Source organism: Anopheles coustani, chromosome 3 (assembly GCF_943734705.1).
Source record: "Anopheles coustani chromosome 3, idAnoCousDA_361_x.2, whole genome shotgun sequence".
NCBI classification, from domain to species: domain Eukaryota; kingdom Metazoa; phylum Arthropoda; class Insecta; order Diptera; family Culicidae; genus Anopheles; species Anopheles coustani.
This window is the reverse complement of record NC_071288.1, coordinates 17,391,398-17,415,515: the sequence shown is the minus strand read 5'-3', so window position 1 is coordinate 17,415,515 and position 24,118 is coordinate 17,391,398. Positions and strand designations below refer to the sequence as shown.

Sequence of the window (24,118 nt, the reverse complement as noted above, 5' to 3'; positions counted from 1 at the left end):
AAAGGTACAAATAAGCTCCAAACAAGACACTTTCCGCCCGGGTAAATCTCTTCAACTAACAACAACGGCAAACAGTGCTTGTGATCTCATAATTAATATTGTCAGAGGGCCGGGTAAATCCACTCCATTCCACCGGAGGCCCATAAATCAGCCAGTCAATCGCAAACCACCACGAAAAGTATCACTTAATGCCCAGCGACGCCACGGTGTTGTTTCGTTTCTTTCCGTTATTCTTCCTTAGGACAATGAAAGACAAAAAAACAATCGCAATACACGTAGACAGCGAAAAGCGTGTATCGCCTGCAAATCCGGCTCGACGCAGCTCACGAAGATCACGTCAAATATTAGCACAGGCTACATTTCATTTTTCATCCCGCACGACTACCAAGACGACGACGACAACGACGACACCGACTCCGACTCCGGCTGACAGCCAGCCCGAAACATCGCCAGACACTACCGTGTGCTGCCTTACATTTGTTATGCAAATGTGTACATTATGCTTATCCCGGGATTCTTTTTTGCTTCCCCCGACGATGCTGCTGCTCCCGGAAAGTGAGCCCCTTCGCCCACCATACCACCAGCTTCCAAAACGACGCCGTGGCCATTGTCTTTGGAAGCGCAACTCTTTCGGTCCGGAACGTCGCCTTTTTTTTCTTTTACCCATTTTCGCCCTCAAAACCAAGCGAGTCTGCACGCCTGTCTGCATACGCAACACGCCCCGACGCCCTAATGCAGGGCATGTTTGAGTCGGTAGGGAGAACCTGGAAGGCATACCTGCGTGGAAAAAAGAGAGGGATAGACAGAGCTTACGATGAACACGAGGTGGCGTTAGAAACGAGTAAATCATGTCCTTATGAAATAAATTGAATAATTCACTACGGGTGGTCTGGGGCACGAGCCGGGAAAACGGTTGGTTGCGGTTGGGCGGCGCAACCGAGCGCAGCCACCCGAGCCCGGGAAAGCCTCTCCGCGCTCTGACATATGTTTTACGCGATGCTTGCTGGCAGGAAACAAAAAAAAACTCACGAGGGGGGCGAAACAAAAAAAAACAACACCAACATACGGAGTCCTGCTTCCTGTGCGGGACTATCACCGAGACACCTTCGCGTATGTATGATGTGCGGGCTGATGTGTGTTTTCACCCCCATATGTTTCACCCCTTTTTTCCATCCCACCCACAGTGGAGGAGGAAAATGATGATACCAAAGTTTCAACATCGGGGTAGCAGCCGGGGGGGTTTTTTTTGCCCCTGTCTCAGCTGCAATTTCGGAAGGCAGCGCTCGTGAAAAATGTAGTTGGATGCATTTTCACCGCGGGGAACCGCATCGCTGGTGGGGGGGAGGGATTTAATGTTCGCACATTAGCACGAAATTAGTGCTTCCATGATCCTACCAAGCCCGATGAATCCGTGAGTCTGCTACCGAACCGACGCTGAATTTTCTCACCGGGGAGGAGTAAAATTAGTTCAACATGTTTCCATGGTTTTACATACAGAGTTGAATCTTGTTAGAAGTTGTATTTGACGGAATTACTATGAATTCTTACTTTTTTCGTGTTCATTATTTTCCGAAATTTCTAGAAAATCTTGTCGAAGAAAATGTAGATCATTACTTTATGGTAATATTATCAAATGAATAAGTAGCTAACATATTTAGCCCGAACTAGACGTCTCCAAAAAGCAAGAGATATGTGCACCTTACCGAATACCAGGTGGTCTTGGAAAACCCGACCCCGCAAAGGGCTTGTAATCAATGGTGAGCGTGCAACATTGTGATCAAATTTTCACGAGCAGCATGAAAAGCTCACGGGCAGGATGCTTACAGCAGGTGTTTGTTGAAATATTGCATTTTCTAGCCTCTGCGCATTTTGCACACACCTACATCCATGTGTTGCACACACACACACATCTTCCTCACGAAATTTCGTAAAAGGGAGGCGATGGTGGATACACATTAAGGATAAAATGTTTGCCCTCCCGGTACAGTGTGCTAGCGAAAAGAACAAAGATGGCGGTGAAAAGAGTGTAGGAAAGTTGTGTGAAATTCTTGGGCACGTGCAAAGGGGTTTCAGGAGGACGGAGGAGATGATAAAAATAAATGCACACACCAAAGAAAAGCTTTGCACAGGTGGTTCCCACACCGGGTCTCCCCCTAGAAACCCCCGGAAAAGCGGCTGCCGGGAGTCGGTGGGCAGAGATGGTGGTGATGGTGGTGGTGGTGGGAAACATAAAAGACACGACACACCAACATCGGAAGCCAGCGGAAGCCTTGGTGCGAAAGCTCAAAACAATGAAATCCTTTTTCCCCCGGCAACCCCCATCGTGCGCATTATGTCGCGCGCCCGTTTTCCGTCCCGACCCCTCCCAACCATCAGCTTCAGTTTTCCTGAGCCCTCCCCCCCCTCCTTCCCCTATCCGTTCCACACCTCGGGTAATGATGCTAATGCTGCGCAGCTTTTTCGCCGCCCCGTGTTTCGCGGGAAAAGCTTCACCTAGCGGATGACGTTCGTCGCGTGAGTGCGTTCTTGCGTTAGCGAAGTGAATGAAAAGTGGGGTGAAAGGAAAAAGACAACACAACAAAAAAACAACGAGTGCACAAAATCTACACCCAGCTCCCGGATTTTTGGTGGGTGGTGGGTGACGCAAAGCGACGCTGGCACCGGAGTTTCCACGGAGACGCTTTATGATTGTTTAACATAGCTTAGGTTTGCGAGATGGAAAAAGGGAAAAATGTGAGAAACCAACCTTGTACGTATCACACACACACACACATACACACATGCCCCACCAAGATACCAACCACGACAACGATACCAGCGACGACGATGACGACAATGTTTAATCTTATTTTCCCACGACATTAAGCATAAATTATACGAATATTTTCCACCCATCCTCTCCCCGTACGCAAACAGACACCGTTACCCCCTCCCTCTCCACCGAACCATCCACTTCTCAAAGCCTCCGTCCCTGATCCGCTTTGTCACACATGAATGTGTGCTTCTGCGACACTAAATGTTCGTCAAAGTGACACTTATTAGTAGTTTTCTTTTCACGAGAATCCCTTCACACCACTCCTCTCAGCCGACCCTTCCCTTTTCCACACCGGTGGTTGATTTAATGTTGTATTTATGTTTCCGGTTCCGGTAACGTATGGTTTTTCCTTCACGGGCGAGGCACAAAGACTGCTCGCGTTGACATATTACACAGTCGGATCCTGTCCGTGTGTGTCTATGTGGGACTGGAGGTTGTATCAGCTATACAAATCCAGGGCGCCCGGTTACAATACACCAGGGGAGGGAAAGAATTCGCACTCGCGAAAGGCGGACGACATATTCCGCTTTTCTTTCCGACACATTCCGCTACTTTGCTTACACGGGAATGTTGTGTTTTGTTTCGCTGCACCATGCATCGACCCAATTTCCTATGAGGCTGTCTGCATTGGATGTCACCGGTCGGGGAGAGAAACTGAGCAACATTTTCCATCTCGCTGCTTTTCCACCCAACATTGACAACAGGTCAGACAAATACCGCTAGAAGAGGCAACAATGGATACTGTTTGTCGCACTTGCCTGATTAAGAATGCTTTTCATCACTTGCGTTAAGTCGTGCTACGTTGATCCTTTGATTCTTTCCAGGCAACAGAACAAGTAATGCTTCACAAAGCGAAAATTAAAAGTTGTAAGTACTTACTCTAATATTTCAAGAAGAAAATCGAACAAATCTCTTACAGTAATTTTTGATCTATATTACTCAAAAGCCATGATCAGAAAAACATTTGATTGAAGAGTTGGTATTTCAAATATGGCAATATTTTTTCAGGCTAATTTGTATGCTAGACATCTAATTTATGACTAAATTATGTATACCTTTTTTGAGAGTAATTGAAAAATAAAATATGGGAATATAAAAATTGTTACTACTATCAACTTTACTTTTTCTACCGTTCATTCTAACAACAGGCGATACCAACTTCATGCTCCTTATAAAAATTTTAAATAATATTAATTTTCCCTCAACGGAAGGATAATCCTGAATTACGCTCCAATAAAAGTTAGTCATTAACTTTACGTCCTCAAAGTAACCGAACCGCAGAGAAAATGTGTGTAACTGCACAAAAACAAAAAACAATAAAATAATGTAATTACACTTGAACCTTGCTGATCAACCAACAAGGCACATAAAACAAATCCGTTCTGGCAGAGGCCAATCGTTTTAATGAACGCTTTTCATCCTCCATGCTCGACGTGGCTCGGGAAGCATAAGAGAAAAACTGTGCCCCACACTGAGCGAAACCACATCGAAGAGCATGATAATCACGTTATAGACACTTCATTAACACTCGTGCTGCTTGCTTTGCTAAGAAAAGTGTGTTCTTTCGTCCCGTTTCGGTCGCCCGTTCGGCGCTGTGGATTGAGGAAGGGGTGACTTTCCCCCGCAGCCCGCCATCGAATCCTTTGCCACGGCGAACGAAAAGCTGGAGCTCATTTATCTTCCACCGAGTGGCCCGACTCGCCCGAGCGTTCCACGACCGGTGAAGACGATAATCACCCCGAGCTTTTGACTTCGGCCAACGCTTTTCGGGTGAGGAAAAATGGGGAGTAAAGCTGGATAGGGTGCGGTGTGAATTTCATCCATCTTGTCACGCCGGAGGAAACCATCTGGCGCCAGTTAATCAGCTTACCTCGGACGTGATCCTTGGCGTATGCATTGCGAGACGTTGCGTTCGCTCGGGTGGCTTTCAGCCCATTGGAAGGTGGATAATTTGCTCGGATTAAAACGAGACCGTCGTGGCCGTGGAATGCATTTACAGAGCTGGGAAAATTATCCTCGGCAGCACTAAGTATCAATAATCCCACGTTCCCACCCGCGGTGCACAACAGGCGGACGTTACATCTTCAAGGGAAGCAAGACATGTGTTTGGTGAAACTGAACCGTGTGTTCACAATCAATTTGTTGATTAATTAATTTACAACTTCCCCAGAGCCGGCGGGCGGGTGAAATCTCGAAACGTGCATCCCGAATGGGCGTCCCAAGATACTCTCCGGGACGTCACTTTAACCACAGCTCCAGCGATGCGGAGACGAGACCAGGTATTAGATCCCCGACGGGAGACGGAACGGCTTCACTTACCGCGTATTAGTTCGCGACTCTGTGGCTTCCTTAGCAGCATGTACTCGCCGTCTTCCCGCTTCCAGGTGACGCGAGGCGTCGGATGTCCGACCGCTTTGCAGACGATCGTTGCGTCCTCGCCCTCCTGAACGGCAATGTCGGCCGACGACTCCTCGTTGATGATATCCGGCGGAACTGGAGAAGACACATGAGAGATGTAAAGCAAAACTGTAAAAACATACATCAACAACGAACAATGCCAGTGAGAGATGGTCTAAATACGGTGGGAACATTCACCCTCTGTAAAGCTGGTAGGAAAAGGGGAGCCCTTTTCTCAAGACATGCCCACCAGTGATTTAAAGTAATCCCTCAAATCTGCCCGTCTGAAACAAGAGATGCGAAGGATTGCGCACGAGTGCGAGCACTTTGCGGGCCGGATTAGGTTGCCTGCTGAAGAAGGGCGTGCCGTTCGCAGGCGTGCTTCCACCTTTTCACCAGCACGAAAGCTTAAAGCCGTCGGTCACCCGTCGGTTTGCATCAATATTCAATTTCCACCCCGTCGAGCTTGGGTTTGGCTCTCGTCTGTACCAAAGCCACCCGCGCGTGGGAAACACAATTCTCACAGCACGAACGAACAGCCGCTTTTCGTGAAAAGCCGACTGAAGGACCCCGCAGGCCATCAGGCAAAAGATGAGCCATGGGAAAAGCCAAACACACTGAGGTACACGCTCTAGGTGCCCCAAAACGGCGTCTCGCAGCGCTACAGAAGCCCACGGTGAAGCGACACTGGCGAGACAACAGTCGAGCGAGAGTAATTCGATATTGAACATTGAATATTATATTCGCATTTAATGATATTTAACTCGACATCGGAAGGGGACACGGAACACAGACCTAACGAGCCTCCGGGTTCCAACCGATCTCGGCTGGGAGGTTGGAGGTGGTCGTCTTAATAGATGGAAAATGTGTCGACAAACGAAACGGATGGTATCGGTATGCGGTAAATATAATAAGCCTTCTCAAAGACTCCAACCAACCACCTGCGCTCGGATGGCAAAAAGCCGTCCTTACCATCTTTTCCCGGAATGAATTTATTATTGATCTAGAGAAGCTGGTCTTGTACCGGCCGTGGTGAACGGAACGACCGTTCAGTCTGATGGTATAGCCGAGAAGCGTTCCATAATTGATAATTAGTGCGGTAGATTTATTTAGCAAGCATCTCTTGGTAGAAGAATGTTCGAGCGCGGCTTCTGTACCGACAACAGTATTGAACATTTGTGACCAATCGTTGTCCGGCATGTCCATAAAATATATTATTTAAATCAATTAAGGTAAAATGTTGTGTTTAAGCAACTCACGGCGGGAATATTTAAATTGGTTTTAATTATAAAAATCCAGTTGGAAAAAGTTATGTCTTGAGAACAAAACTTTCTATTACGGAAACAAAACAAGAGGATATCTTTTCTGATGAAAAAAGAAGAACCTCGATAAAATTCAACAACAGTAACTTTTACAGTCACTTTGAGCTAATTTCACAAGAACAGTTAGTGTCCAATTGTTCAAAGAAACAAAACCAAAATGTTAACAATGTTAAATGTTAAATGTTAAGTTGTGTTGTTTCAATTCTGTGCTGCTTTCTCGCATGCGAGTTTCCGGTTAGTAGTTTTGCAAGTTTTTTGTGTAATGCACAACTATGTTTGGACGGTCTGGGAAGTTTTTTTTCTAAAGACAGTAAGATTTTCTTTAAATTTCTACCTTTTCAGCCTTTTGGTTAACCTGGCTCAAGTTCTAAGAGCCGCAATTTAAACTTTGTTCTAAACATCATCGTTTAAACATTGTGTGTCCACTTAAATTGATTTGTCGAAAGCCACCCTCCAAGAGCTTAATTAGCTAGTTTTTATCATATTTAAGCCCTTTTATGTCTATCATGCCATGAAGGTTCTAATTTGTCAACGAGAACAAAAGATTGCCCAGAAAGTAATACGGCCAGGCCGTCCCTTCTGAAAATAAATATATGAAAAATATTGTCCTAGTAAACGAATTACTTAACCATTCCTTTCCTAACATAACAACATGCAACATCGATAAACATGCAAATACCAATGTTATCCCGCCTAAATAGTTGAAAAATTGGGTCTCTTATGGCCTCAAGAGTGCATTCTACCGGCTGAAAGCCGTGATTGCATAACTACTTTCGTTTACCTCGGTCTGGCCAATGATTAAAAGATTCGTTACAGTGATGACCCAATCCAATGAAGCGTTGAAAACCTCGGAACAACCGTTCGGTGTGTTCTACATCCTCCTGTTTCTGTTCACTTTGTTGCCTTGCTCACTACACTGTAATTGTTTTTCCTCGTTCCCAGCTTACCACGGGCGTTTGCTGAACATGCAGTCGAAAATCGCCATCAGCGCAAAAGCCCTCCGGACCGGACCCGGTGAATTTTACCATCCGCTTTGGAGCTTCCTCGCACGTTTCTTAAACTAATCAGCCCTTTATCTAGTGCGAGGATTCGGTCTGAGCTGACTCAGACTTCCCCTTCCCGATGTTGGCCGTTAACCCCTCGCAAAAGGGAACGGTTTTTACGTAAGGATTCTTCCGTCTTCAATTAAAATCCCCAACCGTTGGTGCTCACATTGCGCCAGCGACGCATCCAGTGGGGTGTGTAACGAAAAAGGGAACTCGAAGAGTAAAATCCACCCATGCTCGGATGACCCCCGGGGGGGGACGAGAGCTATAGTACAGACAAAGTACCGACTTCCTGCTCGTGCACCTCCTGCATGGATGATGCTTTTTTCTCCGCCGGAAGCGCTAGCGTGGTCTGAAAGCCGTGAAACAATCCCAAGCCCAGGAGAACTTTGGGTTTGTGGCGAAACGAAACGAAGAAAAAAATCCTCATGGTACCTCCTTGGGAAATTGGCGCTGGAAAAACCTCATCCCGGTGCCGACGGCGAAAAGCCACGAAACGATGCGCGATTCCCCGAGCCCCGCCTTTGGGGGTGGAAATGGACAACAACAAAAAAAAAACCCTTTGGAATCGTAAGCAACAAAGCAACAGGGAGCGGAGGTAAAAAAAACGGAGGATAATTACTTCCATGCAACCCCAGGAAAGTAATTACACCTCGAAAATCCCGCTCCCGGGGATCCGATGAACAGTCTCGGCCAGCGGATCCCTTTTCCTCGTTGCAGCGCGAAACGATCAGCGCAAGCGAGGTTGGAGGGACAAAGAATCCGTCGAGGGTTGAGGTTTGGGGCAAAGAGATACAGCAAAGGGGTCGTAAATGGAATACTGCGAGTGACAAGAGGAAGACGTGGAAGGAGGAGGAAGAGGAAGGAAAAAAAATGCACCATCAAACCCGATGCTGCTGCTGGGCGGGTGGTGGAAATGAAAATGAAAAGCCTCCGTGGTTCGGCTCCCGGTCCCGGTCAGCAACCTTTCGCCGGCGGCGGCCATGTTGCCAACGGTGTGAAGTAATTTCATGATTCCGAACCCAAGGTACCGCACGGACACGGCCCCTATTTGTCTTCAGCCGAAGCACGACGTCGACGTCGTCCCGCGCAGAAATCGTCCCGCAACCCAGACAAAAGCGCGCCGCCTCTTCCGGTGCCGTTCCATTGTCGTTAATGAAAAGATTTCTCCGGGCTTCGGCTGTAACTTTCATGCCGGCGTTCGTGCTGTCTGCTTCTTCGGCGGCGGCGGCGGCGCAACGATTCGCAATCACCGTTTTTCCGCTGCTCGCCATCATGAGATGCTCGTTCACCTTTTGGGCGCGATGGAAATTTTGTAGCGGACGCCCGGGGTGGGTGCTCGGAGGGGGGGGAGGGAGGGGGACAGGACAGGGCAGATGGTTGGGAAATTGTCGATTCGGGTCGTCTCGCAAAAGGTAACTTTCGCACCGACAGCAGACGCAACGACAATGTTCATTCAATGGGGCTCTGATGGTGTGAAGCGGTGGAAAAGAAATGGACGCATCGTGGAAAAGAAAAGAAAATTCTGTAAAAGCAAATGAATCCCCGCTTCCAGCATCTTTCCGTTAGCCAGCCTTTACGATGGTACAAGGTTTAGGATTGGAATTTAGCCCAAGAGAGAGGGAGAGAGGGAAAGGGAGCTGTTAGTTGCCTTCGGACGAAGAGTCTTTGTGAACCTTCCTTACTGTTTTATTTTTTCGTTACTTTTAAGGACGACAAAGTTTCACGCGTCTTTCGCTATTCATTTGCTTTCGCCGTGACCCAATCCCGTCCGGCAAAGGCGTCGAATTGCATCCCAAAAATCTTGTGAACAATTTTCGGGTCATTTGGTGCTGCGAAAGCAAACAACGACATGGCAATTCTTTTCCGCATTGGATTGTTCCGAAAGCGGATAACGATTTGTTAAAGGTAAAAGAAGGGAAAAGAAAAAGGAAATTGCAAGCCACCCAAATTCATCCAGATTCGAAGGCATTGTGTGACGAAAACGCACACCTGTGAAGGTGTGTTCGGTGATGAAACGGTTCCGATATCGAGGTAGATGCAGCTTTCCCGGAAAACAGGATCCGATGAAGATGGTTTTGCTAAGTGAACGCACCAAAAGCATCACGATCATCAGCAGAACAGAGAGCAGTCATTTCCGCACAGAGCAGCTCGAGGTGACACGGTGGAATGTGCGATAATGCTTGACGATGTATTGTTTCGGGTTTTCCGCCTTCCGCAAAAGGCTTTCCTTGTTGCCCTTGTATTGTACGGGCGAGATATTTTGTAGCCGCGCAAGATTCCCTTTTGATCGTTTCGGAGAATGGAATGTGGGAAAAGAAACAGACCCTCGCCGGGGCGTGGGCTGATGTTTTGCAGCAATGTAGACATTTTTAACTCCCCCCCCGCCCCCCACCCGCCTAGACACCCGTCCCCGGGGTCGGATTTTCCTTGGTATTTGGGTGTTATTTTTTCGTGTTAACTCGCACACCATGGTTTTGCTGTGCGCGCTTTTCCTTTGCTTTCCGTTTTTTTCCTAATCGCTTTCCATTGAACGATTGGCAGGAACGAGTGAGGAGAGGGGGGGGGGGGGGGGGGAGCGAAAAGCCACGGCCAGGCATTCAAGTTGGTGAAAATGTTATCCAAATATTTTCAGAACGACTTCACTTTGGTGGAAGCTAATTTGGATGGGTTTTCTTTGCGAGCCTTGCGAGGCAATGAAAATGTTTGCTTACGATGGAAATGTTTGGTTGGTATTTTCGGTGGAAAATATTTTCCGAATGTTTGGGTAGAACAATTTATGCGTAAGACGGACATTGGAAACTAATTTTCTATTTCGGATCATTGCGTAACCGTCGGCTTTTACCGCTTTTTCTACCAATTTACGGGAATGGAAAGAAGACTTCCCGAGTAAGGTTTGATGGTAAAAATCTTAATGACAAAATTCCAATTCTACTCTCAATAAAAAAGGCAATTATGAGTATGGTAAATGGGGAAATCATAGTGCAGTGAAAATCGAAAAAAAGAAACATTTCTTCCCAATAATCGATCTGCTTGTTAGCGTCTCGTTTAAAACAATTTAGAATGCAACGCCATCCGGGAAATGGGAAGCAAAAAATCCGATTCCCAGAGCAGGAATCGTTTCAACAACTTAATTATTCCACCCGGTTCGACCAAACCCGCACTAGATTGAGTTTCTCTCGATGAACGGCAGCTATGTGCCACCTCGAATGCGATCAGTCCTCCTTCCCGCCAAAGGGATAATCTTTTCTCGATGAAGCCATCCACGCTGGCCCGAATCCGGCCAAGTGTGCCTGGCTGGTCCCGGTGGAGTTAGTTTAATTATTCTGGCCAACCCAGTTGAGCTGATGAGGTCTTTTTTTCCCATTTCTTCCCATTCGCTACCGAGAATGGTCCGAATGCAACTCCGCACACGGATGCAGGAAAAAGGGAAACTGAAAAGCGAAAATATCCTACAGGACCTTTACCGCGAAGGTTGTCTTCTACACTCTCTGCATCCAAGCTTTTTGCTTATGCAACCGACAGAATGCAAGTGCTGCATGCTGTCGTGATGGTTCCGAGCTCCCGGAATGACTTCTTTGCAAAATCGAAATCCTTGAAAATGGTATTCAATTTCTTCATACGACCCATGCACCGAATAGTTCAACCGCTTTTTGCATCTTTGCTGTTTTTCTCTTATTTTCACATTTTGTTTTGTGACCTGAGAAGGGAAGTGTATTCTGGTTCATTCCAGAAGGACATCGGGAGATCACTAATTTACTTTTTTTCTCCACAGCCGCTCTTTTTTCTTTTCGGACGAGGAAAATTTAAATGGAAACAAAAGTCCCAGCGTAAACAACTTCCGTATCGGGAAAAAGTGTCTTCACTATGGATGGCGAAGGCTAGAACATAACAACTGCACTTAACGGGCTCGTTTCCTGTTGGTTTCACTCCTGACAGTTTCAATTTTCCGTAGCCGACATAGTTGTTTCTTGACGTCGTCGAGACCAGAAGCGAGCAAGAAAATGGAAGAAGAGGAAATGAACTAGAAAATGGCTCAAAAAAAATAAAATGAATGCAAACGAGATATATATAAATATAAATTCCTTGGAAGAAAGCATCTAAAGAATGAAAATTGAATAACAAGAAATAATTTTGAGCAAAAGCTCTTTGAATTTTGTATAAACAACCAATCGACTGATTTACAAAACCATTCGAAAACTAAGATATAACTTGTCGAAAATGTTTCTTGTCAGCTTCTTACTCTTTTTAACTTCTGGTTCCGATAAAGTGACTCTTTTTTTCTAGATCGTTCACAGTTGCTGATTACGGCAACTTCATGTTGATCAACGTGGCAATCACAACTAGTAAGAAATAAAACGAAAAGAATGCCACCGGCTACAACTGAGCCAAAACCAGAAGCAACAGCAACCCCCGCAGCGAGCGCTAATTAAATGGAAATGAAAGAGATAATTCACTGATTTTGTCGATATCGAGCTTATCGCTTTGCACCTAATTTCGTGCAGCATCGTTCTTCGGGAAAAGGCGACGCAGAAGGGAACCAAAACTTGGCCGAAGAAGTTGCCACAGTTTCCACCGAGACCGAGTGCCGTCTTTGCAAGCGATCGAGAAAAGTTTCGTCGGCAAACCTCGACGGCAGCATACACAGATTTTCGCCCATGTCGGCAATGGCCGCAGCAGACGAAGTGGTCGTTGTAGCTGCCGGTGTTGGCGCATTCTTGGGCCACCGTTTCGGCACATGAAGCGCTACCCAATGACGGTGCGTTTCTGTGAGACCCGAGTTGCCGACACCTATCAAACGCAAAACCACCCCTTCTCCTTTTCCCCGGGGATATTCAGAGCAGACCGCGGCCAGGGCGAACGGTGTCGGTAGCCGTTTTGTGGTATGCAGCAAGATTTGATCCGTGGTTTTGCTGGAGCTCGCCGGCAACACGTGGAATGCGGCACTTTTGTGGAGCGTGAAAGTTTTCCGCAAGCGTCCGATAATTAAGTTCGCCTTGTCGAGCCCCGGTTGTTGCCGTCTCAGTGTGTCGGCGCTTGTATGAATTAGTTCGTTAGGAATGTGCTATGCTTTTTTTCCGTTGGTGGACAACAAGTGAAAGGGAAATTATGAAAGAGTTTTACATGAGAAAGGCAGCTCACGAAAAGCCCGCATCGTCGTAAGGAAAAGTGCTTTTTATTCCATGGAAGGAAACGATAAAATGACCGCTGGAACTGCTGGTTCACATTCATTAAACCTTCATCATAGAAACAATATTTGGACAGTCAATGCAGTGAATACTTCATTAGTGAGTCAATGTTGCTTCGATTGAAATAGGAACCAAATTAGGAACAATCGAAGATGGAGATGGCACATGGTCTGATTATCATCTAATTTCTTGAGTTGCTTGTATGTGTGAGTGGTTATTTCTTCCATCCATTACGCAAAACTTTTCGCATTTATTCATTCCGTTACTGCACTGTCTTTTGTTCATGATTTAATTCATTTGAATCCTTTTATGCTGAATAGAACGAAAACACAAGTGGAACTTTTGTGAGCTTTCTTCAATAAAGAAAACTAAATTTGTTTTTAAAATGAATGAGAAAATGAAATAATTTTGTTTTTAGACACCATATTCACCATCCCAGATGGTTTTTTGTGATATTTAATAAAATACTTCCTTCCTAAGCAATTATCCTAATAAATAAATTTAGCTCGTGCATTTTCGTACATTTTTCCGATTTAGAAATTGTATGGGATGGTTGACAGACAAATCGAAACCATTTTCCGGAGTGCGCGACGTCGCTAGAGGCAAACAAATCCTTTGAGATGGCATGAGGACACACATACATCCTCCCATGAGGAGTGTCTCAGTCGGAGGAATGGAACGAAAAACCTCAGCAACCTTTCCGGATCTCAGCCGAGGAATGTCAGCAATAAAACTAAATCGAAAACTTTCGCCCCACCGCAGCATCCGCAAAGTTCTCCTCCCGGGCGTTCCCTTCTGAAGGTTCTTGGGAATAAAACTGGAGTGGGCCGGGTAAAGCCTCCACTGTTGCTGCTGCCAATTCCCTTGAGCTTTCCCGGTAGGACCTTTCAAAGGCCGTGTGCTGCTGCATTATCGTCGCTCGCTCGTCACTGACTTTCCCCCATGGGATCGATTGTTCCCTTCAGTTGATGCCGGAAAATAATTCACATGGAACGGGGGAGGGAGGGGGATGGTAGACGAGAGTTCACTCCAGCGCGGGGAAACACTTCCGCAAACTGTATCCCAAATTCCAATCATATATTCAATATTGATTTTGCTATTCGCAAATTTTCGAACCCAAAAATCCCCCCTCCCCCCCCCCCCCCCCCCCCGGCAGACCCGCCTTCCGAGCGTTTTCCCTCCCAGTCCCAAAACCTCCAATAAACGTCAATGGGGGTCACCGAGGATCCGCCTTCATTATCGGGCACACGCTCTCCGAACAAATCGATTCGGGAGGCCGGCAAGACAAAGAGGAAAAAAACCCCTCCCGATGAATACCAAAATGGTGGCGAACGAGTGAACAACCTAACGATTTAAGCTCACATAAAATGCGTTCGGTTCGTTCGATACGGAGATTTTCGCGAATTTGTCACCACTTGCGGCCACCTGGGGACCTGACCGCCCATCCGCTTCCCGGTGGATAGAGGGATGCGGAAAAACTTTCGCAACTAAAACCTAAAACATTCCACTAGTTAAGTTTCATTTTGTTTTTGGTTTTGGAACGCGCTGTTGCGAGGGATAAAACGCAACTCTACGCAGCGACACGGTGGAAATCGATGCAAATATTGCTAAATTTAACACACGCACGCCGGTACACTTCATGCTCGACCAGCTACCCTCCCCGGGTAGGCCACGCCGGGAAAACCGGTCCCATCCTATCGGTTCGATCAATCGAAATTTTCAAGGCACCGACGCACGGCACGGATAATACAATTTTAATTAAAACATAGTTCCTTCCGGCTCCCTTTCCCACCCATTTGCGTTGCGGGCCTACGCTGCTGAAAACAGACACATAAACGCGATGCACACAATAGCGCACGGTCAATATTTAATTTAATTTTGTGCTCCACGCAGCCACGTGCGAGCTCGTCCCGCGAGCGGCCGGTTTTTGCGTACACGCGAATGGGATCGGGAAAGCTCTCGGGGGAGGTTTTCCGCCCACCCAACCCCCGAGCGTACGCGGGACGGACCGTCAAAAAAGCATATGCACCGCTTCGGGTGCATTGATCTTTTGGAAGTGTGGAACCATGGTGGACAAAAATAATTCCATTTCCGGGAAGCGTCGAAAGGTATGCGACTTAATTTTGTTTAGCGAAAGTGTTATTCATTTGGTCATTTGGGAATGCCACTAGGAACAGATGGTTCCGATCAGGAAAACGTTAGTTTTTTTTACAATTCGAGTCATTATTGTTCTTGTACTCTATTAGTTCGTACTGATTGTCGCTAAAATTTGTGTTCAGTTTATTTACACCAACAACTCACCTTGAACATCGATGCAGCCGATCTGCTTCTTCATCGGGCTGGCATTGATCTGGCACATGTAGCAACCCCGGTCGGACTCCCGCAGCTGCTTGATCCGCAACCGCCACGTCCGGAAGTCCTCGTGCAGCACGGTGATGCGCGAGTTGTGCGTCACGACGCGACCCTGGAGCGCCAGCACGGTCTGGTCGGAGGCACGCAGCCAGCCGACCTTGTAGCGGCCCAGGTTCTTCACCGAGCAGGTCAGGATCGCCTCCCGGCCGGTCGGCGACGAGATGTTCTGGATGGTGCCCTCGAACTCCGGTTCCAGGTCGACAGGCAACTGCTGCAGTGGGATGAGATCTCCTGAAGCGAGAAACAGGAGGGGAAGATGATGTCATTGGAGACGCTCTCGAGTGTCGGTATAATGTGAAGAATTCTCCAAAAGTTTAGTTCCCTGCTTTAATTTATGTAAACATCAAATTAGGTTATTGGCAAAGACAATCAACAGACAGGTCGGGTCAGAGCTGTTTTTTGATCCGCCATTGTTGTGACAGTTGGTTAAAAAAGTGTTTACAAAAATTTCCAGTAAACAAGTATGGGAGATCTCCACCAAAATCTTCGCGAAATAGGTAGTTGGTAATTCTAGATCACAGTATCCATGGTTTTGCGGATAGAAACTGCTCTTCTGAGTGAAATCATTGGATATGGATCCTTTTGCTCGCTGTGACTGCCTTATACCCAGTCTTCCTCCAGAACATATTTTCAACGCCTCAACTCCTTGTTCTGTAGATGAAACATACCAAATTTGCAATTTTACCCCACTTTCTTCGCTATTCGAAAGAAGTAAACAAAATTTCAACCAACTGTCAAAAGTGTTCCCACGGTTATCGGCTCGTTACATGGTATACTGCGACCTGTCTGTTGACTGACTTTGGAATTTGGGCTCCAAATAAACGAAGCCTCCTTTGACCCGGTTTGTCAAAATAGTATACCAAAAGTAAACTTGAACTATCAATCGCCACATGTTGTTCTCGACCCGGTCACCATTTTTGCGTTATTTTCAATATAGTGTTTACTTTAACTTAAAATAACCTCAAATGTGTTCCCCAGTATTTGGGGAGTTCACCCAACTTTACCCATTTCGTGGAATGACGTTAACGTATGAGAAATCTCTAACGGATCTCCCCCCATCAAATCCCCCATAACCTAATTGCGTTAGTTTCACTTGCTTGCATTGGTTGGATTTAAATACGCCTATGTAAAAACATTGAATTTCACCCCTTTTGTTTCGTTGATCCCCGGACGGACGGGGGCCAAAAACAAAAAGAGGGTAAATAGAATTTTGCCAATATGAATTCATGGGAATTCCGGACCCATGCACGTGTGCGTCGGCCTAGCCTGAAGAGCGCCGCCTAAAGTTTGCCCATTCTCGGCGGAAAACGGGGGGTTTTAAAGCAAAGTTGGGATTTCATCCACAAATCCCATCCACAGCGCTCGCCGCGTCCCATCGGAGCGTTGGCCTTCCGCAAACGGGTTGGTCACCGGAAAATACCGTAACATTCGTTTAACATATTCATGCGAAACTTTATCCGCTCCAGTTTGTATTCCTCTACGTAGCGAGAGGGGGGTTTTGTTTTGGTTTTTTTTTTTGCCATCGTCCGTTCGACTACCGTCCATCGCTCGGCTTAAGCCAAGCCTAATGCATCCGATTTATCTCCGGCTTTATCGTTCCGTTACTTCCGGTGGCTGAAGTTGATGAATAATTTTAAAACACAAAACCGCCACCCAAAATCCGACCCCCGAAATGATGGTTAGCAAACCCGCTGGGGTGCCGGGAGGGCCGGGCGGTTTCAGCCGACGGGGAAGCAAGAGCTCGGATAAAATCGGCGCTCCACGGTAGCAGCACAAAGCCGGACAAATCACAGCCGGCTGGAGCCGAATAACGGCGTAACTTGACCGAAAAGGGAAGCTTAGTCGAAAAGGGGCAACAGGCACCAGACGACACGCCGCTTCAAACCGGATGTGGGTGGGTGAAAAATGGAACGAAACAAGTTTATCATCCCCCAACCGCTTCCCAGTCAAAGTCATCCACTTTTGTTTTTCGCGAACAGTTCCGCGGACGTTGGGCGATATCGGTTCTTTTTCCGTTCACAATCCCAGGACTCGCTGTTGTGGTTTGGATAACACGCCAACTTCAACGGAAACGGACAAATCTTCAATCTTCGAGGTCGAATCTGACCAAGGTCGCACCGGAACAGGCTTACGGGCTGTACACGGATTACTTCATTATGATCGAGCTTCCGGGGTGGCTTTCCCTCATCCCACCAGGCGTACCTGGGAAACGCGGGTCCAACTTGCGACCAAAGGCGAACAAACATAAATAGAAGAGAAGCACGGCGACTCAAAATTTGAATCGCTCTTCCAATCGCACCGGTAAGATCTCGGGTCGCTTACGGTTTTGGGGTCTTTTCAACGAAAATCTTTCTGCGGTGGTCAATCCGGCAGAAGTTCCTTAATCCGGCAAAAGTCAAAAGGAGGGAAATGAAAAGTCAAAAGAACGAAAAGAAGAGTAAAGAGCTTAACCGATTTAATTTGTTTACAAATGTATCATACTTGCTATTTACTGGTGGTTGGTGACTTCATTCCAAAGGTTTTGAAGATGAAAAGAATCCAGCTGGTATACAGTCGAACATGGATAATGCAGATTAAAAAGGAAGCCGGTTTAATTCGACCTTAGCGACTCGAAACTCGACTAATGAGATTTTTTATAGATAAACTTTTCTTGCTCAGTATTGAAAATAGCGCTAAACAATGTTCTTCTTCTTCTTGGCGTGACGACCTCTTGGTCATGCCTGCCCGTTAAGGGCTTACGAGACTTGTTTCCCTGTTGTACGTGGATAGTCAGTCCTCTCGTACAGGGGAGGGTCCGGTCTAGGTTGGGATTCGAACCCACGCCGTCGAGGGCGTTAAACAATGTGTAACTCTGAATATTTTCTCGTAATGAATAAAAACCAAATAAATTATAGAAAAGTGTAATGTTTTCTCATATAGCCCGTTGTTCAATACAACCAAAACTGTTCAATAAAACCTATCAAAAACCTGTTAAAACAGCCGTCAGACTACAAAATGTTAGGTTAGTTTTAGAAGCACCTTATGTTTTCAAATAAGTTTCTTTTCATTGTGGTTTAATAATTCTCTGATTTGTGTACTTGTTTTATCTAGCTTTGGAAAGATAAAATAATCATAAAGAAATAACAGTAAATAATATTTTTTTTAACAAATTGTTTAACACGAATTGAATATTATGTCTATTTGTTAATAGATTACCTTGAACCGTAGAAATTCAAAGGATCTTTTTGGATATGGAAACTACGAAATTGTTTTTTTGTAACAAGTTCTACGTTTTCGAAGCCAACAAGCTTTTAACAACGTGCAGAAGAGTCATTGGAATGGCGTTACCTGTGTTTCTCTAGAAACAACGCTGCTGCCATGGTTCCAATAATTACATTTAACATTTAACCTTTCTAGGAACGGTTATGTTACACTGAAATGTTATCCTTTATTTTAGACTCTCTCCATCTCTACAGTTCAACTTCAACAGGTTTTGCATGTGCAGTACACATACGTTCGAGTGTTAGCAACACGACAATGGCTGTGTCATGGTTCGTTACGGAGTCAGATTATTGTCTGTATTATTAACAACTTTGGAAAATGTTAGTATCATCTGTTACCGAACAATTTCCCACGTGCCTTTACAACCGGTCCGAATTGGGCTTCCCAAAAATGTAGCTTTCTCTGCACGAGAGTTTGTCCCTACAAACGACCACCCGCTTCCGGTTCCCAGTCAAGGCTCCCACATCAGCATAAAGCTAATGAATTAATTGCAGAATAAACACGAACGAAATGTTGTGCTATGGTGAGTGTGTTGGTGTGTTGTTGGCTGAGCGTTGGCAGACGATGCCACTTTGTGCCTCATCCAAAGTCCAGCTACACGAGCTAGATCCTCTTTTATGTTGCACATTTCGGTGCTTAATGTGAGAGAGATGAAATGCTAGAAACACCCCACCCGGGCGGTGCCGGAAAGTTCGGACCCGTGTCCACGTTGCAGTTTGCAGTAGTTTTGCAAAAGTGGAAAATGCTTTACATCGTTTCGTACGAAGCGCTTTTGGGCGCACTTGAGGTAAAAGGGGACGCCGCTGTGTACGAAAGTGTCCCGACTGTCCACAAACAAAACCACTACACGATGGTCAGCGTGTTGGAAATAAAACGGAACGGGACTGGGCCCCGGTTGTGTCCGTGGCTTTAGTTACAGCGAACCAGCGACAAGTCTCGGGAGCAAGTAATCTTTGTATAATTTGACAAGTTCCAACTTCATCTCAAAGTTGTGTCGTACGGTGGGGGGAGACGGAAGGGGTGGGGAGGTGTGGGAAAAAGGAAAAACGGTGTACGGCACCGAGTGCGCCCCGAAATGGTGTGCCATAATTTTATCAGAACACGCTCGGTTAAACATTCGAGCTGGAAAATGTTCTTCAGGAGGAGGGTTTTTCCCGTTGGTTGCTTCACGGTTAAACATAATTAATGCTGTTATAGAAACGCTCTGCCTTCTGCCTCTGGGGAAAATATTTCACCCTCAAATTTGACTTTTCCGTGAAACGAAATAATCACTTTTGGAAAATTTTGAAATGAAATCCTTATGCATTTTCCTTGCTACACAAACACGACAAATCGTTTTGAAGGAAATATTTTTCAAAATCATCAACACGACATTTGTTTGGAAGAATTTAAATTAAATTCGTACCTTCCCTGGGCAGGGAAAAGAAAGTGAAACACACCCCTGTCGCGTTGCTCTCGAAAGCACCCTTCGTCGAAGAGATTTTCCGGGCGTACCGTAAGAAAACATACACAGCCGCTTAGGTACCTCCGAAGGAAATAAAACAGCAAAAAATACCAACCGAATCCAAAAAAACCCCAAACCATCCGGTTAACCTTTGCGCCATACATACCTTGCGGGGCCGGTGAAAGTGAACCATCGAGGCGGGGAACGATCAGCAGCAGCACCAACACCATCAACAGCACGGGCGAAATTTGCATGTAAACCGCCTCCATTGTTGACGGGCCGGCTTCGTGTACCGGTTGACGGTTTGACTTTTGCGTTCGGTTCGGTTCCTGGTGGAAAGCGGATTTTCAACTTTCACTGACGCACCCGGTAGACCGGCGAGGACATGCTTCCCACGGCACGGCGGAGGCCATGAAAATCGTAAAGGATTTTTATTTTCCACGATCGTTTTCCAGGTCGAGCGTCGAGCGTCCTTCCGTCGAGGTTTCGTGAGCTTGAAAAACGCGAACAACACTTTTGCGTCCGTTTCGTTCGAATCCTGTCTGGTTTTGGGGCTTACCTCGGCTTCCGGTTTTTTTCCACTTGGTTTCTTGGCTTTTCACCCACTATAGCAAATATATGAGTTCGATTCGAACGATATGAACCATTTTCCACACCACACTATGTCACCAACAAACGGGCCGAGGTAACAAAGGGGCAACATCCACACTCACCGGTCGACAGGTCCCCTCGTCGGGTTTTCCCTCCTTCTTTGGTATGCAAATTCGGCTTAAATAAACAACACTTTTCACTCACGGCGATATGCATCGTTGCAGCACCTTTTGATACTTTTCACATGTTTGGCCCTTTTCGAACACGGCTATAAAAACGCACACCGACTAACGTTACACACAACACTTTCCTGGGGGTCAAAAAAGCCCCCTCTGAGGCCCACCCACACACACACACATCGCACACGCTACTCACTAAAAGGGGGGGGAGGAATATTTAATCCATCACTAACGGCGCTGAAAGAAAATAAAATAAGCACAAGAAACGAATAAATAAGAAACGAGATCTTTTAATACGGGGAAAAGCGTCCCCTTGCGCGCGTGCAAAGGAAATCGAAGAATGTTTTAAAAACCAACGAGTCACGATTTTCTTATGAGCGATCGAAAACCAATTCCTTTCCGTTCGCACCACCACTTTTTTCCCGTCCTATTTGCCAACCACCGTGAGCACTTTGGAAAGGATAACGATTTCCCGGACGGGGCGTTTGTGGAGATTATTTGCATACATTTCACCGTCCCTTTTACCGCACTCCGCCTTCCCTGATGTGGTGGTGCTTGTTGCTTACCGTTTTTTCCCCATTCTTTTGCTCCGACAAACCACCCGTCACTTTTGTTCTTTCCGCGTTTTTCGGGTTGAGTCATTTCGCTGGACCCGCATCACTTCGTTAGCTAATCCTTTGGCATTACGCGGAAATTCACTTCAGCCCGAAAAAATGGTAGCGTGGGGCGATAAGCCAGGTTTGGAGATTTCTCGCAGCCAGCCAGAGAAGCCCGATGAAGCGATCCGGAACTGCACTAAGAGTTGGTTCAAGCCGACTGTTTGAACGAAGCCCTGCAGCTTGTACCAAATTGGCGGTACGGTTGGGAACTCTAATCGGACAGTTTACCGTACGGTACATAGAGGGCCTTGCTCCGTGGTACGCCAGAGATGCTCCGACTCCGCATTGTGGTTCTGATGTTGTCGGATTGCCAAAGCACTTGGGGATGGAACGTAATGTCGATCGTTCTATCTTTCAATTGGCCACTAACGGATATCGGTCGATGTAATCGCCGCAATCAGACTCTCTGGCGGTACTAATCAGCCGGCATGTGCCAACTCTTTGGTAAACCCGTTCAACCGTCCCGCATCTAGGTGGAAATCATTTCACAGTGCTCCCAATCGATCCACAATCGAACACCACTCAGCTGCCTTTTCCCGACCATTAATCGCAGGCAAATGTTTCAACAGCGTTTACAGGCTGAGTTCAACGATGGAAGAGTTCTCTAGCAGAAGGTTGCCAGATTTCTGAGGAATATTGTTTCCTTCGTTCCGAAATGATTGGCATCTTCAATGAACCAGAAAATAGAACCAGTGGCCTGCAAAGAGAACGAAACGAAAATGCACATTAGTCGGTTGTCATGACATCGAAATTCATTTTACTTCTAAATTAAAATGATTCTGATCTAATTCTTTTAAAAACTTGATTGCTTATTCAAAAGTATATGTGGATGGATAATCGGCTCTTTCTTGGATTTTACAAGATAAATGGAATCAACACAATTTTCCTTTGTAATGGTTTTCTAAAGCTTTTAAACAAAAGAGCTACGATCTAAATTTCTCCGATTTTAACGAAGTCCAGGTGTGATTCAATTTGATAAATGATTGTATTCCAATAGTTTAAAACATTTATAATCTTCTAATACGCAAAACAAAATTCAACTTTCCTGTTAGAATATTTGCTTTCCATTTCAGGCATTCAAACCGCTAAAAAAATATACAACTTTCCCAAAAACAAATTGCAACTGCAGCACCCAAACTCACATCTATGCGGTAAACCCATCTACCAAACTAAAATCGAATGCATTTGCCCTACAGCAAACAACCTCCGTTCCGGTTCTTCTGCAATCATAATTATGCTTCAGTACATCGTAAAGCATCGCAGGAGCTTGTTGATGGCGCCCACCGATAGAGCACACCCGAAACGGCACGGTGGTTCATATTTAATAAGATTAGTGCATTATCTCCGCAGCCATATTGTAGATCGCCTTCACTTGAGCTAAATTTTCCACCCAACGTGACACACATGGATGCCGCTTTTCGGATGATGCTACTGTTGCTAGAGTATGGTAGAATTTCATCGCATACTTCATAGGTTTCATTACCGTTGGTTGTTCGGAAAATTCGCCTGACTCTTGATGCTCCTTCGTCGTGAGCCTTTCGACGGAATGAGCATAAAGACGACTCCAGGTACACACGTCAACGATCACGTGATGGCAGTTGAGCTGCCTTTGGTCGCTGGAGGGTGTTTTGTTTGAGCCTCGAGGTTGGGCTATCGTTTTTCCACCCAACGATGCGTAAGCGAATGGTCGATGTCGGTGCGTACCTCGTTACACTTCATTTTACAGCCGGTCGTTTCCGCCATCGATTCGGATGCTTTAATTAACACTAAACGGTTTTAATTACATTCCTTTCAACCCGGGAAATGCTAGTTCCACTGCTGCTGTTGATGTCCCATTTGCTAATCCCTTCGCTCACCCCCCTCCCAGCCAATTCGTTGAACCATTTTCCACCATCGCAAAAGTTTGACAAACTTCCCAACCCATCTGGTCTGAAGTCTGGTATTGATTGTACGCTGGAATTAGCGTTTGGGAAGGGTGGGCAAAGGAAAGGGTGAGTTTTCTAAGACATATTAAGCCCAGTTTGTGGAGCGAGAAAGTCGTCAATTTGAAACCGCTTTCCCCGGCAGCCGTTGCCCTCCCACCGGCGAGTTGAACGCTTTCGCAGAAAACCCCAACCCACGGCCAGAACTTGAACTTCAGTTTCATTTTCAACCTGATCGCTTTAAATTACCTCACATGACTCGAAGCCCCAGCCTTCCACCGACCCTAGTCCCACTAGCACCGGGGAGGGGGTTGGGAAAAATGTTCGCTTTTCATCATCATCATCATTCTCATCGTTATTACCATCGGGCTGAACCGAAGACGGAGCAGAGTCTCACGTGAACGTTTGAATTGGAAAAGTCGTCACATACATCACAAAATGGAGTCACACACTCACACACACACACAAAGAGTGAACAGACAAACATCTAAAATGGACCCGCTAGTGGGTGGAGCAAAATGTCAACAAACTAACAGCAACCGACGACTTCGAGAGGTTGTGTTTATTTTCCATCGTCGCCTGCTGAGTCAACGTCTGTGCGAGCGACTCGTAACGGAAGGCTGCACTCATCTTGCCGTATGCGCTCGTGGAAAAGCTTCGACTAGACCGTTTCCACAAACAACTTCCTCGGAAATTGTCTCGGACACTTGGGAAATGTTTCTGTTCGATCGATTTTGAAAAATAAATACGGTCCAGTTGCTAGTGCCCGAGTCCGTTATTGTCTGGCGGAAGAGGAAGAACTCTTTATTTATCTTTCTTCAACCCCCTCCCCTCCCCCTTCCACGTTCCCCGTTCCCCCAGCACCCTCGGTCCGCGGGAAT

General features: G+C 46.2%; 1 protein-coding gene across 1 annotated transcript in view; it reads right to left on the bottom strand.

Annotated features, from left to right (window-relative positions):
- LOC131272054 (lachesin) overlaps positions 1-20,116 on the bottom strand; it is a 36,598-nt gene extending 16,482 nt beyond the window's left edge. Inside the window, exons 1-3 of the mRNA XM_058273675.1 lie at positions 20,053-20,116; positions 15,071-15,409; positions 5,135-5,308 (exon numbers count right to left, since the gene is read on the bottom strand). Of these exons, the coding sequence (XP_058129658.1) occupies positions 5,135-5,308; positions 15,071-15,409; positions 20,053-20,116 (577 nt within the window). The remainder of the gene's footprint in view (positions 1-5,134; positions 5,309-15,070; positions 15,410-20,052) is intronic.
- Positions 20,117-24,118: the final 4,002 nt, after the last annotated feature.